The 17,631-nt window shown below is 46.2% G+C and overlaps 1 protein-coding gene across 1 annotated transcript; it reads right to left on the minus strand.

Annotated features, from left to right (window-relative positions):
• Window positions 1-126: 126 nt before the first annotated feature.
• tshz3a (teashirt zinc finger homeobox 3a) lies at window positions 127-17,381 on the minus strand. The gene is made up of 2 exons (XM_028584995.1): window positions 17,135-17,381; window positions 127-3,961 (listed from the first exon to the last, which is right to left on the minus strand). The coding sequence occupies exons 1-2, from the start codon at window positions 17,172-17,174 to the stop codon at window positions 645-647; spliced, it is 3,357 nt and encodes a 1,118-aa protein (XP_028440796.1). The 5' UTR covers window positions 17,175-17,381; the 3' UTR covers window positions 127-644.
• Window positions 17,382-17,631: the final 250 nt, after the last annotated feature.

Below are 17,631 nucleotides of genomic sequence, written 5' to 3' on the forward strand. Positions count from 1 at the left end.
ATCAGCAAGGAAATCAATAGGCTGTACAGAGAAAACTATAAAAACAAGCAATGAACTTTTGCTGTTCCGCAGATTCTTTTAAGGAGCTTTCCCAGGCATTTGGCTGTTATAGGTGTTAAAAATGACCAGTTTGAAAGAGCATTTTAAAATCTGGACAGGACAGGACTGTACAAATGTAACAGTAACACTTGTTGAACATGCAGTCTACCAGCAAATCAAAACCAAACTCACAAAAATACAAAATAAATACAATAAAGTTAATACATTTCAAGTTATTAGCTGACCTTCTAGTCAAGAGATTCACCATAATCATGAAATAATCGGTCCTCTGTTGTCTCACATTACCAAAAGGTGTACATAGAGTGAGAAAGACAACAAAGCTAACAACAAATCAGGCTGAATATCTTTGACCTACAGTATATTTTGATGTGAAATAAATGTCTTTTGAAATACAGAGAAATTAGAAATGTTTATAGACTGAATTGATGTAAACACATTGTGCTGACATTTTTAACAGTAGTCCATGCCATCCTTGTGCATTACCACACTTTCAAATATTCTGTTTAGATTTTTTTTATTTTTTTTCTCGCTTACCACCCATTCTACACATGTTTTTTTACAGTATGTCTACTGCTGAGAGTCATTTAGTGTTTCTCTACTTCGCTCACATATAGCAGATGGTCCTCTGGAGACTTCCCATGGCTCTTGCTGAGGTGAAGTTTGATGGCGTGCTTAGTGGCAAATTTACGGACGCAGAGCTGGCAGCGGTACACTGCCCCATTTCCACTGCACTCATCTTGTGATTGTGGAGATAGCAAGGACTCCAGGGGCACTAGTTTCTCTGTGAGAGTGTGGGAGTCCCTGACAGTCTGTTTGGGGGACAGCTTGGCCAGGTCCCTGATTCTGAACCCAAGGTGGGCTTCCAGGTGGCATACATAGGCTGCTGGGGTGCGGACCTGTGAGGCACAGTCACTACAGAAGAATATAGGTTGACCGGAGTCCAGGTTCTTGAGGAACTTGGTTCTGCCAGTTCTCCTTAGCTGGTACTTGACGTTAGCCAGCCAGTGGCTGATGGTGGTCATGGAGAGGCCTGTGAAACGAGACACATGCATCCTCTCCTGTGGGCTGAGGTCGTTGATGATGTACTTCCCCTCTGATGTCTGCCTCAGGCTCGAGGCAAAGTGGGCCTGCAGGAGGAGGAGGTGCTGGGGGTTCCAGTTAGAGTGACGGCCTTTGCGTTTGTGGCCATGCAGGGACACGTCGTCGTCGTCGTGAGTAGAGCCCACGATCTCGGCTTTGTCTGTGACCCGGGACCGCGAGGGAGCCTTTGGGACATGGTGGGACTGTGTCAGGTTCCTCAGCATGTCTGAGATGTCTGACAATGCGTTTTCATGCAGAGGGCTGCTGGATGTGTAGGGAGAGACCACTGTTAGCTTTGCAGGAGTGATAAGGGAGGAGGGGGAGATAGAGGAGGCTGTGGATGAAGGGGTTAGGGGGGCTGAGCCTAAAGAACCTCCTCTATCGCTTTTCCCTTTTGTGAGGTCCATAGGCTGGTCATCACTGGGCTGACAAAAGCTATTATCAACTACACTTTCCGGCTTTTTGGTCTGTGAGGGAGGAGCGGCCACAGCAGCCCTCTCAGCCATGCTCTGGCTAAGTCTGGAGAGCAGGCTCAGGGGATCTTGGTTTGGCAAGGAGGGCTTGGCTGCTTTCCCCAAATGAATGTTCATTACTGACTGAAGAGCACTTAGAGGGTTGACAAAGGGCTGCTCTGGAGGAGTATGGCCAGTGATAATGGCGGAACTGCATCTCAACGTGGAGGCGAGCTGGGATTTGACTGCTGTCTCTCTCTTGGGTTCTGTTGCCGGGGATGCTCTGTCGCTATGGCTTCCCCGGTCGCTATTGGCTGGGGTGACTGCCCTCCATTCTTGAGGTGAGTCAGCCTCTCCTCCCTTAAGAGATTCTCCAGCCTCACTGCTACAGGGAGAGAGGTGGTTCTCCATCTTAGGAGACAACTGCTTCACCCTTTGTTCTACTTTTGCTACTTTCTCAGTCACTTTTTTCACTAAATCCTCCATTGCCTGGAAGTTGTTGCTGGGGAAGGGGGAGGACTGACTAAGAGGTGGGGAAATGAGGGGCAGGTTCTTGGCAAGGGAGAACAATGCTCCATCCCCTCCGTTGAACAAGAACTTCAGTGGGGAATTCTTTTCCATGCTGCCCTGTTGGAGTTTGAGGGCACTGGGGAACTGGTAGGCTGCATGGATGCTAGGATAGCCACCCCAGCTTGGATTCCCACTCTGTGCCTTGTTGATGGCTGACGTCACAGTATTTTCCAGTGATTTGAGAATATCAAAGCCCCCTTTAGGGCTCTCCTTCAGGTCCTCTTCAGTAAGGTAGCTATACTTTGAGATGTCGTATTTTTCCTCCTTCTCAGCATCCTCCTCCTTCCCAACTGAAGCAGAAACTTGCTTCTCGTTCCCAACAGCCTCTTGCTTAGTGCACTCCTCCTCTACCTCCTCCTTTTTGATTTCTTTAAGAGGAGGGGAGGTAGCCGGGGAAGTTGTCGTAGTTTGAAGAGGTGGAGGAGAGAAGGTGGAGGGTGCGAGTGGGACAGACTGGACCCTCTGTTCAGTAGGTGTGCTAACCCTCCTAGGTTTGGGAGAGGTGGCCTCAGGAAGTGTTTTGATTCTTTTCCCCACAGAGCTGGTCACCCTCAGGAAGTGTCCTGTCACCATCATGTGGGTTCTCAGCTCTTGCAGTGTATTATGGGAACTCCCACACTCCATACACTTGAGGATCTGAAATTTGTTGGATTCAAACTGCCAAGTATAGCTAGCACCGTTCTGGTGGCCGTAGCGGTTATTAGGGGTAGTGTAGGGGCTGGAGGAGGGCTTCTGTGAGTGTTCACTCAGGTCTGCCTGTGGGTGCTTAGCTTTGGGGGTTCCTTCTCTCGAACGTGGTGAGGTAATGAGGTCCAACCCCACGAGTCCCCTTTTCTTAGAAGACATGATTTTGGCTGCCACAGGGGCCATGGGCTCCTTCAGAGGCACTTTCTGGTAGTGTTTGGTCTTGATCATGTGGACACTGAGGTCCTGGAGCGACTCAAAGGAGTGGCCACAATACATGCACTTCAAAACTTTCTGGGCATCCTCCTTCCCTTCCATCTCCATCAGGGATCGCTTACGTGGTTTAGACCAGCGCTTTGCACCGCTGCCTGCCCTGTCCTGGTTGTCATCGCGGTAGTGGCCTGTATCATTCATGTGAACTGTCAGCTCCACCAGGGTGTCATAAGCAGCACTACAGCCCTTACAGCGGAATTTACTGGCCCCAGTGAAGATTGAGCCAAACAGCTTTGGGTTTTGCCTGTGGAGCTGGACTGTACTAAAGAGGCTGGGCTCAGAGTGAGCTGGGTGACGGCTCTGGGGAGGATGCTGTTGTAGTGTCTTTGCCACCGCAGACTGGTGCCAGTCATAGCTACTGCTGCTGCAGCTACTACTGCTACTGGTGCTGTTGCTGCGAGCTGGCTTCTCCGTAGAAGCCGACGCCTGCGCCTGTGGCGATGTGGAATTAAAGTTAAGGGGTGACCACAAGGGGCCGGTCAGGAAGCTGGAGTAGATAACCTTCATTTGTTCTAAGGTGTCCATGCCTATGGGAGGGGTTTTAGTGCCACCATTCAGAGGTGCTGTGACCAAGTTGCCCTCGGCTTTTCTGGAGGGGCTCTCGAAGTCTGAGAGACGGTCACTTGTCTCGCTCACATGTGACTCACTGTCCATCTCTTGTCCTGAGAGCTCCGCAGCACCAGCTGATTCCTGGTCACATGCCTGCTCCTTGGCCGGACCGAGACTTTGCTCCACAAACTCATCTTTCATGGGGGGGTCATCCTGAGGGGCTGAGGGCAGGTCGTCTGCCTCCGCCTCCTCATCCTCCACAGTGTGCTCTGTCAGCTCCTCGGGAGAATAGGCTGCAAGGAGAATGGAGACAAAGAGAGAAAGAAAGAGATGAGTTAAATTGCAGGGAGTGAACACGCTATGTTAGAATAACTGGAGAAAAAAAGTTTCCCTGCTATGTGTGCCCGAGGACTCCCAGGGATAAATGAGCCATCTGTGTGGGAGCCTTTAAAGCTGAGCTGAGAAATTACAGTCATCCCATTTCACCTCATCAACCGTTGAGGTGTTATTTTCCTCTAGGCGAGCCTGTATTTATATACTACCCCAGCCACACAGAACTTATGCCTCCCCTCTTTTCACTCTTTCTATTGGAGAAAAACAAAAAAGAAATATCTTGGCAAAAACATAATGCGCCATTTTATTTATCTCAGGGCGCAACAGCTTGAAATGAAAACTAAATCTGAAATTAATGAAGCCCAATCTCACTGTGGCATTCTCCTCTGGGGTAATAAATGAGTTGGATCAACCTCCATCTGTCAGTTAATATGTCTGACGCCTCTTCATCTGCCTCTTCTCTGATTACACACACGCAGACACACACGCACGCAGACACACGCACGCAGACACACGCACGCAGACACACACACACACACACACACACACACAAAATTTTGTTTGACATGTGAAATAGACATTCTAAAGTGTCAACTAGACGGAAGTGAGTTCATTAGTTCCTTAATAGTCAATACTTAACAGTCAATACTCTGGATTCAAGCTGCATTCTTAAAAGCAAATCTCAGCCAGTCTAAACAGGTGTTGAATGTCAGGCAAACATAATACAAATACACTTCACTGATCATAAAAAAAGAAATGAACAAAAAAAAAAAAAAAAAGAGAGGGAGAAAATGAGGACAAGGGAAGAGAGGGATAAAGAGGACAAGGTGAGAATGAGCACCAACATGACGGCAATACGTAAGCGATCTGTTACTTTGCATGTTGGTGTCCACTGCTTACATGGAGAGAGATGATAAGTGTGTGTGCGTGCATTTGTTTGTGTGTACATGTACCGCTGGGCCCCGCACACACAAATGCACACAAACTTCTGTGTCCACCCACAAAGAGTAACGACGACTCACCCACCACTCACCCCCTTCTCCCACAGTGTCACCGTGCCCCCTCCCTCACTTTCTGTCCACCTCACTCACAAAACTGCTCAACTTAAAAAGGAAAAACAAATAATCTCTGAAAATAGTGAATAGCCTGTGGACAGGTCCGCGGCCATTTGGACAATATTGTAAACTAAGACAAATGCCCGAAGAAAGCGGTAGGTATACGCTTTAATAGGATCTGCACTCATACAGTCGAGCTTGGGCATGTGGACGTAAACAGACACACACACACACACACACACACACACACACACACACACACACACACACACACACACACACACACACACACACACACACACACACACACACACACACACAGTGACTAAATCCTTCATTACCCCCACCAGCCCCACGCACTCACGTCCAGTCTAAACAAAAATGTCATAGCTGAAATAACTCTCATTTCCAGTGCTAACAGCCAATCTCTAGGCAGCCATGCGGCTGGCGCTGGTCTGATTTGGGCCCTGGGGGCACAGTCAGCAAGCAGCCCCACTGAGAGGCCAGCCTAATGGAGACCTGGCAGGTGCAGCCCACTCTCCGTCCTCCCGGAGATTTGGTTTGTCACTGGGTATCCATTACCTGCCATTCTCCGCTGATAGGCCCCGACAGCCCTGATCAAAAGATGTCGTCGGGCCCCAGTCCGCTTGGCAGTCAGTGGCATGTCGTTTGTAAAAAAGGCCAAGCAGGGTGTAAATAAAATGACATGATCACTTCCCCGGCCCCTCATGTTCTGGACACAATTATGATAATGTGGATTTGTAGGGGAGGGAGGGGTCTGGTAGGATGGAGAACGGGTCGAGGAGGTAAATCGCTCACGCTCAGGCAAACACGCAAGGGAGATATCTCACTGCTACCAGCGCTCAAGCGACTGCCCACACCCTCTTTACTTTCTCTTCCGCTTCTCCTCTGGAAGGCATTCGTGTCAGACTCTCATTTGAAAGAGGAAATCCAGCCAGGATGAGGTAGTTAATGTGTTTGTGTCCTGACTAGCTGGTCACGGATGTCAGCTTGCATCAGGCGAGCCTGACATACCGCTTGACCAAGTTGTCAGGTCACCTTTCTCTTATTCCACATATTTCTTCACATTGTCTAGCTATTTCATCAAACTATTGCCATATCCAATTTCACGTCATGTTATCACATTCGTTAACCTTCTCCCAGGGCTCTCTCTGTGACATAACTTGACAGTAAATGTTTTACATTTCATACTAATAGAACTGCGACCCTTATATGTTATTGTTCATTTGCCATTAAGCCTAGATAGCACAGAGAGGGGGAGAGAAGTCCAAAAGGACCTGCTATAAACCTACAGAGTCTAGCCATGCTTCCAGGCAATTTAAAATGCAAAACAAAAACCATTATGTCTGAGCACTATCTGTTAATTTAATCCCCAATGACTGATAATCCATCACACAGGGCGACAACCACATCCAATTATTCTCCCTGGCTTGACTGACAACAGAGGTGATTTATCAAGCTAATAAAAGGTGATGGGAGTATTGAGGCTCCCTTAGAATAAAAAATAAAAGAGGATTATGAATACAACAACACTCTTGGATTGTAATCTTAACTAATATCTAAGCATATGGTGTAGGGCCAATGTATGAATGTTCCTAGTGTGTGTGCATGTGTGTGTGTGTGTGTGTGTGTGTGTAAATGAGAAAGAGAGTGTGAGCTCATGTTATGGTAAAGTGAGCTGATGCCATGTGGGAGAAAGACAAGAATCATTAGGTTCCATGATTGATTCCTTGGGGTGGGGTAGAAGGGTAGGCGATGCACTTTTACACAATCAACATCTCAGTCACGGCTCACACAGAAATAGCAATAACACATTTCACACAAACACAAAAGCTGCAGAAAATAAGTCTCACATGCAGAAACACACACTTCACTTTAAGATACGTAACGTCAAATACACCCCCACGAAATTATAAATAAAGCTAGTCAGTCGGTTATGACACCAGCACCCCCCACCCCTTCTCAAACACACTCGTACACGCACGTAGATGCAAGCGATGAGGAAAGACAGTGACATGTTGGCATGCAGGAGGCATTCCTGTGGAGTATCATTTTCATAAACATAAGGGCCGCAGACGAGGAGGGAGAGATCATCTGATAGAAATACTGCAGTGCTGCTCTGACGATCAGGAACAACAGACAGGGCAGGGACAGGGCGTGATTAAGCAGGAAGGTGCTGTGGCTGCCTCTAAAGCAGAGCCTCTCAGTGTGTGTCTCTCTCTCTCTCTGTCTTCTTCCCTCTGTCCCATGGGTTATTTCTCCTCGAGTGCTGCTGAAAGCACTGTCTGTTTTTGATGCTGCATTTTAAATAGGCCTCGTATGCACGAGTGATAATATGAGGACCTAAAAAAAAAATCAATCATGTTTTTCTCAAGTAGAAATCTATGCTATTCTTTATTTGCCAGATTATCTCTGCTCAAATCAGCAAATGCATTTGAATAACTTTGTGAAAAGCACAATCCTATACCTCTTCATTAAGTTACTACTAAGTCCTGTCCCTTTTCTTCAATCTGTCTTTAATTGATGACCACAGTGTATATTCCTGGTCTGGCCTGCACAGCTGGGAAAACAGTCTGGGAGCCAGCTCAAACCCAACAGCAGCGGGGTAAACAGGATGTGTCATTAAAAACTCTACCTGTTTCTGACCCTCATACTCAAATGACTGCTTGGTCTCTGAAAAAAAATGAAAAGGGAAAACCTTGCCACAGGCATCGTGGTATGAAAAAAAAAAAGGTGAGGCCTTTTGAGCGGTCATCAGTGTAGTACAGTATTTCATCTGTGGTCTTTACGCTAAAAATAGCATCGACGACAGATGTACGTAGAAAAAAGTATTTATTTTTCTGAAATTGTTTTCGCAAAGATATGGTGAAAAGAGGATCTGTTTAAATTCACACAATGCTACTACTATGTGCAATAACGTGCTACCTACTTCATAAAGAAATGCCGTGTATAATGTCAATTCAACGTGTACATTTTTGCGCAATACACCAATAGAAGCGAGGAATAAGAACGCTTAATTAACATCCTACGGGGATCTTTAAGAAAATAAAACATAAACTAATGCTATCGTAAAAGCATTGTTTATATAGGTTTCATAGCTTGATTACCTCTTTATTTATATTCATATGATCGACGCATAGAAAACTTTACCATGCACAAAGACGCAACTACAGGGATACAGGGAGGGGAGAGGAAATTGTCTACATGGGTGGTCCCTTATAGCTTACTGTTAAGATTACAACAAAAGCTTTATGGTGTCGTTCAAAGACAACAAAAGAATCAAGCAACAGGAAAAATGAAAGCACAGTGATTGCAGGCTATTGTCTAGTTTAAGATTTAAACTTAAACTATACAAACATGCATGATAATTGAATGTTGTCCTATATACATTGAGCTGCATTTCTTGTATGAAAGATAAAATATACAGTAAATAAAGTAATTTATTATTACTATTATCCAGTTGAAGAACAGAGGAAAGGAGGTTAGGCGTAGTTGCCAAGATCTTTGATCACATGCCGTATGAGATATTTGAAGTCAGTCTGTGTACAGATTGGAGGGGGGGGCTCTGAGAGGAGAGAGTCAAACTGTGTATCACAACATGACGAGTGTTTCTTGACATGTATTTTAACCGGACCTTGACGCCCTTAAACCTTCACGGCCCCTCAGCGGGGGTGGGGGGTGGGTGGGGGTGTCTTACTGACAGGAAACAGCTCCAGAGAGCTAAAGTACAGGAAGTCACCTTAGTCTCAATCAAAAAACCCACAAACCACTGACTTCCACTCGCTTTCTCAAGTTTCCCAGCAGCCTAAAACTCTTTAAATAGATTAGAATAATTTAGTCTAAAACAGCCCCATTCTGTCAAAATAGCAGCAGATCAGAAACATACCTAAAATGCCTTTCTGTTGCACACATTTGTCAAAGCAACACACTCAATCAAACTTAGTTCTCTCCCTCCTTTCCCTTTGATCCTTACAGGCTGGTTGAAAGTCCCACGAGAAAATATGTAACAGGTGATCTGCGGCCATTTGAAATATTAATAAGTCCTGACATAATTCGCTTTTCCGGATATGACCAGGCCATCTTGTGCCATTCATTTTTTTGAGCTTTTTTATTTTTTATTATACATAACTCTGCTGCTACAGTACATTATGCTTACACAGGCTATCATGTTACAAGCAACCGTGGATGTCTTTGTCAGTTTTTTTTCTTTTTATTTGTGTGTGTTCTCTACCCCCTGATGGCATTGTGAATACATTGTGTCCGCCGATTGTAGTGCAGGATGTGCGATATGGGAGATGGGAAAAACAGAGAGATCATTCTGGCCCCAGGCAAAGCTTAGGGCTGAACCTTGTCAATGCACATAGTAAGAGGAGAGAGAGAGAAAGAGAGAGAGAGACTGAATAGATTCAACCCTCTGCTGATTGTTTTGTTATGAGTGGACCTCAAAGCTGCCAGCTGCACATACAGACCTTCAAGACCTGAAAATTCATCTTGTTTATCTGACATGAGACGAGCCACAGACACATAAAGACCTCCCGTTACTAACTCTGATGTACAAGAGAATGAGGTGACTCATAGTTCCAGTCCCAGTTTTAAACTTGATGCAGTCACAATAAGCGATAAAAAAAGGAAGAAAAAAACCACAAACAGCTTCCACAGGTGCAGAAACCAAGGGCAGTAAGGATCGAGATGCCACGGGAAGGCGGTGTTTCAGTCCGACATGCACACACACAGAGCCTGCCTCGTCTGATGATACGTAGTCAGGTGAACTTCCTAGAACTATCCCACATCTCTGCATCCTTCTCTATCTCGCACTCTTTTCTTTGGGCCTTAGGCCGGTTACACACTGGATGCGTCGCGCAAGCGTGTCAGCTGCGTGGCGTGTCCGTTTTTATTTCGGCTCCCATGTTAACAGGTTAGAGCTTACACACTGCCTGCGTGACACGCACGTCTCAGGCGCGTGCCTGCCTGCCGCCTATTTTTCACGCAACACGCAAGCGTGTTGGAATCGTTTCCAGGCAAAATATAATAGGAAAAGATGTTTATATGTCATTTAGACACAAATACATATTAATAAATGACATGTTGATGTTTGAAAGTCTCTAGGTTTTGATATAAATGCAGATATAAATGTAATTTAAAAAACAAATTTGATTTTCTAATATTGCACCTGTCAATACAGAACGAAATATTCTGTAGTCTAGTTTGCCATCAATACTGCCAACGTTGTCTTTCCATCAAATCACTATATATTTATGTTTAACATGGTATTTCATTTTATCAATGGGAAACATACACGTGTCCAGACAAGGCAGCAGCACTGCGTCTGACACGTTTCTGGTGTGTAAAGACAGAAAAATCCACGCAGCCGCCACACAGCTGACACACAACAGAAACGCCACACTCACGCCACGCGGGCAGTGTGTAACCGGCCTTACTCAGCCAGTTGTCAACCAAAGCTCCACGAAGCAGAACTCCACGACCTGTTTAGGCCTCATATAAAAATGTTGTTAAAAAAGGTCATCAGTCTGTGTGAATTCACGCTTCAGCTATTTAACTTTCAGCTTCAAAACACACTTACAAACACTAGTTTAGTAGAACCATAAACCATAATCAAGCCAATAATCTAAACTATTTGACAGTGGAACTTAATGTACTTGAAGTGTCTTATTGTTGTCAACTGCATTGCGAAACAGCACGTGCTCAAACTACGGTAAGTACAGTGGGCCAAAGTCACACAATAGTTTACAATGATCAGTTTAGTTAATGGAAAGTTCAACGGAATGTTTTCATAACAGCTTAAAACTGAATCTATTAAAAACTGTCTGATCTACTCATGTTTTCTTTGTCCCATGAACCCAAACTGTCTTAGTTAATCATTACTGTGTCAAGCCAGGGTGTACATGTTTCAAAGTCGTTGCATTGCCTTTTTAAAAAGTAGGTTAAGTAAAATGTTATCATGCCATATTGGATTGATGGCTAAAACTATGAAGATAGGAGCTAAAAAAAAAGTCCTATAAATTTGTGCTAACACCTTAAGGCTGGGGTTAAAACAAGGGTTACTGTAGTTCTACAATTCAGGTCCAAAACCAGGCAGGCCTATTGTAAAAGCCTAGAGTAAAGAGCTGACACAACATCAGGAGCTCAAACTGGGGATACAGTTGAGAATAAAGGATTGGTTCAGGTCTGAAACTGGGATTAGGTTTGTAGCTTGTAGCTGGGACAAAAACTGGGACTGTGTGTAAAGTTGAATCGGGGGTGAAGGGAATAAAGTCGGACTTGGGAGTGGGACGCCCAAACCCCTCTCACAACACACAGCTGCTGCCATGATCGCCTAGCAACGAGGAGGTGATGGACGTAGCCTTAAGATGGATGGCCACCATAAATCACAGTAGTGAGTAGGAGGAGGAGGAGGTAGGAGACAGAGAGAGGGAACAAGAAGAGGACAAAAAACAAAACAACAGATTTCTTTTTTTTCTCCCTTTTCTGTAGCAGCAGCAGAGCTGGCCTTGCCTTGACCTCTCACTGTACTCTTTTATTCATGATGGTTGGGGAATGACACGGGGTAGGGGACTCTTCTGGGCAAAGCGTAATGGAAACTTCTAGGTAATCATTACAGTCAGTTAGATTGGATCCAATGGATCATTTTATAATGTACAATTGCAATAAACTCCATTGAGGCGTCGACGTGCCCTTCAGTGTCCAGAGTTTTCTCATGATTCCACTAACTTTTTTTTAAAGATGATAATAGTGATAGACGATACCTTTCATAAAGCAACCCTTCAGGCAAGGCAATCTGGGTAGTGTAGTTGCGGGATAAACATCCCTGGGCTATCTGATTATGGTCTACTGCTGCGGCACTGGTGTCTAGTAACACTCAGAGAGAGCGCTCAGCCATCCATCATGCAGTGAGTGTCTGTCTAAGGCTTTCCACCCTGCTTCTTCTCGTCCTGGCTCTCCAGTTACAGCCATACACGGCCGGCCTAAATAATATTCTTCATGATAAATGGCACTATAAGCCTGGTATCCATCATTAATCTGATTTTTAAAGAAGCATCCATCTTGGAGAGAGCCTGTTAGGGCCACGGGGGAGCAGAGCAGCTCGGGTTCATTTAAAGGCCAGGCTGCGGCATGAGTGATACCTGTCAGCCCTGCTCATCAGGGAGCAACACACACACACACACAGCATTAAACATTGACACCATATGGCCATGCGCACGCACACACACACACACACACACACACACACACACACACACACACACACACACACACACACACACACACACACACACACACACACACACACACACACACACACACACACACACACACACACACACACACACACACACCTCTACGCCGCTCCTAGGTGCGTTCGCTGTGCATATATTTTGAGTAACCATCACACTTGTCGGACTTTGTGTACTCACAAAACATATTTCTCCCCTTCATTAAGACATCTAGAGACGTGTCATGGAAGAACATTCTGTCGCTCGTCAAAACACAACTCAGTGTAACTCAATCCTCCCTGTCATCTCGAAAAAATCTCACCTACCAAACGCTTCTGCTAAAGGGTTTCAGGAAAACTCACTCTTTCCTGGAAAAACTCTCCCACACACTAACACACACACACACACACACACACACACACAAACGACAGTCTCTTTTCCCGGCTCTCCATTCCTCTCTCTCTCTCCACTGACTCTGCAGCTCATTCTCCATTCCTCTCCTTCTCTTTGTTTCTCTCAGTCCACTCTCTGTCTTGTTTTCCCCTCTTTCACTCTCTCTTTCTCTTCCTCTCTGCCCCCTATCCACCTCCCTTCTCTGTGTGTCTGGTAAAGCCTGTTTGATAAATGACACACGTCACTGTGTCAGAAGCGAAGGGTGGGTCAGTGATAAATGACTCTGTTGAAAAGGAAATCGGCTCTCTGGCATGGCCGGGCTATTCTCCTCCTGGATTGGGTTTCAGGACCCCTGAAGACAGCTCAGTTTCCCCGAAAAGAGCACACATCCCACCAGGCTCTGACGCTCTCTACCTCGAGGAGGGGTGGGAGACAGAGAGAGAGGGTGGGTGGGAGCTGGGGTTGGAGGGATCCAGCCTGTCCCAATTGTCGCTACGGTACAGCTGCATCTATCACAACAGCGGTGGGACTATTTTTACAAAGCCTCCGACTCAGTGCCCAGACAGCAGTCCTGGCTGAAAACCTCGGCTGAGAGCACACTGAAAGCTGAAAGGGAAGTGTGTGGATGGCTAACGGTTTTCTATTTGTGACACTACAACAGTACTTATACTCCTCTTTCTCTCCTAAAGCCCAACCCTATGGCTTGACATCTGCCAAGTGTGTGTTAAAAAGCAGAGAAGGCCCATTTCACCCCCCCCACTCTTCTTCTCCTCCTCCTCCTCATCGTCCCCACCACCAGCACCTCCTCCTCTTCCTCCCACCTCTGCCCTCTTTTCTCTCTTCTCCTACACTTCTCTCTTTCACTCACTTGCTGGCAGGGTGGCACTGTTATCATTACACAGGCAGGATTTATGGAGTCAGGGCCTATGGCAAAAACAAAAAGGCATCTGTCAATACCTGTGGGAAACACTCTGTCAGCCTTCCTCCTCCTCCTCCTTCCACTGCTGCTCACAGCCTCATTAGATATGCACTTATCAGACACATAGATCACAGACGTGACTCAACCTCGCCGGAATCCAGCCACAGGACTTTCATTAGCAACAGGGCCTGCAAGGCCAAAACATTTGCCGCGCTCACACCTGCAAACAACGCCAGCGGAGGCGTACTGTTGTTAAATCTCGCTAACACTGTCAGCCCGTATGTCGGCCAAACAATTAAGTCCCAAATCGTGCTCCCCTGCTGCTTCCATAAGGGCATGCTTTTCACACATAAACAACAGGAAGGCAGACAGATATAAAAACAGCTTACTTCATTTCTCACTTGCTGCTTTTTACAACCCAGTCACAACATGTGCGCATGTGACTGCAATGTGTGCCGTTAATGCTCCTATCATTACTAGCGTCAAGACTGCATGTTTGTGTGCTTTGTCTTGGGTTTCGTAGTTGGAATATGCTGCATAGGTGGTGTGCAAAGACCGAGAGAAGGGAAGAGAAGGACGAAACTGAGCAACATAGACGGGCCTAAAGAGCTCAGAGAATTATGGCCTGACCCCAGCAGGTGGTCTACAGTTACAATTCCTTTCATCACTATCACACACACACACACACACACACACACACACACACACACACACACACACACACACACACACACACACACACACACAAACATTCTAACAAATTAGAAAGTGCATGCCCACTGATTTGAGCGCACGCACACAGACAGACATGAGTGATGGCTGCCAGTCTGGCACCTATAGTCCTGACCCTGCTGAAAGAAGAGACTGTTGCTGTGGAGCCTGGTCCAAATCAGACTAACCCCCCACCCCTCCTGTGTCGGACTCTCTCTTATACACACACACACAAGACCAGATCGCTGTTATAACATGGCCTAACAGTGTACTAACACATGCAACACTCTGGATACTGTAAGCACACTGACACCATTCTGAAGACATACTGTACAGGTTGGACATTTATGTGAAGTAGCCGCGCGTCTTTGCACACACGATAAGTGTAAAGTCGACTTCATGTTAAGTCGGCGGAGCATTTCAACTTTCTGCAGCCATTTCAACAGCTTCAGGCCTCGGGCTTGCGGTGAAGCTAATCGCCAGCCACGAAGGAAGTAGGTCTGTATTTCCACAGCTGGGGGAGTACCTTTCTCATGTTTGCTCGGCTGTTTACATGGCCAGCTGCCCTCGGTTGTTAAGAGCACTCAGACCTGACCCAGGTAGGCAGGCCCATTTGTCACCTGCAGCGGAAAATTGAGTTACAGCACAACCAAAGGCGAGCGGCTCTGTGTAATATCAAGTTGATTACATCAAAGTGGTGGCAAACCTCATTGGGCTGGGCACCCCGAGCTTGTCATCTCCAATCACAGGGGCTGTCAGGACTCCATCAGCCTCACGGCTAATTGGACCAACGCTAATGAAGCAGGCAAAACAAGTTTTGTACTGTGGAGAGAGAAACCCTCTCAGACAGAGGAAGGAAAGAGAGGGAGAAGCTGAGAGTGTGTGTTGGAGAGACAATGAGAGAGCAAACCAGAGTGTATGTGTGTGCGTATGTGTGTGTGTACCGGCGTAGATTTTTCATGCAAGTCTCAAGGTTGCAGTGGGCTGACTCTCCCCCTAAGTCCCTAATCAAGGCCCATCATCTGTCATCCTTTTCTTTGCTCTCTCTATCACCATGCTCTGTGCTGCAATCAATTCATCATCACCCTTTGTGTGCCACTGAACAGTTGACAACTTTATAACTTGCAGCTGCACGGGCTGACTGACAGGGGTGGAAGGGGAGCATGAAAAAATGAAGAAATGAATAGATGAATGAATGAACAAAGAAGCGTGGTTTCAGGGAGAAAAAGTTGTTTTCTAAAAACACAAAACGATCTATATTACAGCCTTTTATTCCCTTTTGTCAACAGAGAAACAGCAGTGTAGCAGGGAGGAGAGAGGAGAGGAGGAGATGAGAAAAAAAAAAAAAAAACATCCTCACTGATCTGAAATCAGAAAGCTTTCAGTCATTCTTTATGTGCTCCCCGCGGCCACTCTGAGCCAGTGAGCATGTACATTAGGCTGGGGCATTTTGATGAAATAAAAGCCCAGGCCAGCTTATGGCTAAACAGAATGGGAGCACTCACTCAGCCTGTCTCTGATTGACCATTAAAGCCATTGATGAATGGGCCTGTCAGGGGAGAGACAATTAAATCAAACATGAAACAAAGCCGTTGTGACGGCCCGGTCTGACAGAGCAAACCCATTCCTCCCCTCCATTACATAGCACACGGCTCCTTTTACAACCTCTAACCCACTCCTCCCGCCTCCTCTACCCACTGTGTGTGTGTGTGTGTGTGTGTGTTCAAAGTGAACAAGTGAGCATGTGCACATGGGAGTGTGATGTTCTCTGCTGGAAGTGTATATGTATGTAAGTGTGTGTGTGTGTGTGTGTGTGTGTGTGTGTGTGTGTGTGTGTGTGTGTGTGTGTGTGTGTGTGTGTGTACGTACTTGTGTGATGTCTTACTGTGAAACCACTTTGTCCCCCCCTCTTACTTTTTCGTAGTCAGTTGGCCATTAGAAAGAGAGCGAGAGAGAGAGAGAGAGAGAGAGAGAGAGAGAGAGAGAGAGAGAGAGAGAGCGTAAAAAAGTACACAGGGCCTTTCAAAGTGGTTTAAACGTGACGTCAGGGGCCTGCAGCACATGGTGGGAAGTGATTTTCTGATGCAAATCGGGAAGGATCAGATCAAAGCCGCATGACAGCCAATCAATCAACCGTCAAATCAGACATGGCAACTGTCGATTATGGCTCCTTCCAGCCCACGAAACCCCATTGTCTGCTTTCAAATTGTTTATCTTATCCCAAGAAAAGAAAAAAAGCTCAGAGGTAGGGCTTTTTTTCCACCCCAGCTTGTGCAAAGAAGTTATGCGCTCGGATCAAATGCGCACAAAGCCCTTATGTCCCCCTTATGGCACGCCTCGAGCACTCACCATCACGAAAACACAGTTTTTTTTCCACAGGGTTTACTCCCACAGATCAAAGGTACATGGCTGTTAGGATCAGTAAACTGTCAGGGATTCAAGTTGGGAACAATAGGAAGCGAAAGTTTACAGCAGGCAACTCATCCGATGGGACTACAGCAGGCTATTCGCACAGCGTGGAGTGCGAAAACGCAGGATCACAGATTGTTGTATACAAACTGTACATCCGCTTTAATACAGGGAACAGTTTCTATGATGTCTCACAAGAGTAGCCAAGAGTGATAAAGCGGATCGTTAGAGAGCAAAAAAAACAAAAAAAACACACACACACACACACACACTCAAAGTGGTAACGGAAATGCAGTGACTGTAAAGTGAGCTCTACAAAACAAAAGGTAACATCCGCAGCTTTATGATAGTAAACCTTATTTTTCTACGCACATTATAATTTGATACACATACCTGCTGCGCGCTTGGGCGCGTCTTGTTTCCTCCGCGGCATGTTTATTTGTGGGGATTTCCGTGAAACTCTTCTTTTTTTTTCTTCCCTAATTTAATATACCCCCTCGCCGTATCCGGGAAGATCCACCTCTACTCAAAAAAAAGATTCACGCCTTCGTGTAGTAGACTGCACAACATCGGGGAGTCCGATGGAAAGAAAAACTAAAAATCATCGTTACGGAAATAGCAGCCTGCGGGAAAAGTCAGCGGGGGGAAATATAAATAAACGAGGTGGGAGGGGAAATAATTTACGTTTTGGGGTTGATCGCGTTCAGAATGTCAGCAGCGATAGCCTGCGTCCGCCTCGGCTGCCTGGTCTGGCAACAGGCAAAGTTGAGGGATAAGGGAGATGATCGCGTCACTCACAGCAGGAGAATGGGCGAACCCACCGCTCCGTTAACTCTTTACTTCTCAGAAAGGGGCGGACACCAGGCACGAGTGTCCTCCTACCTCTGCTT

Source organism: Perca flavescens, chromosome 8 (genome assembly GCF_004354835.1).
Source record: "Perca flavescens isolate YP-PL-M2 chromosome 8, PFLA_1.0, whole genome shotgun sequence".
NCBI classification, from domain to species: Eukaryota; Metazoa; Chordata; class Actinopteri; order Perciformes; family Percidae; genus Perca; species Perca flavescens.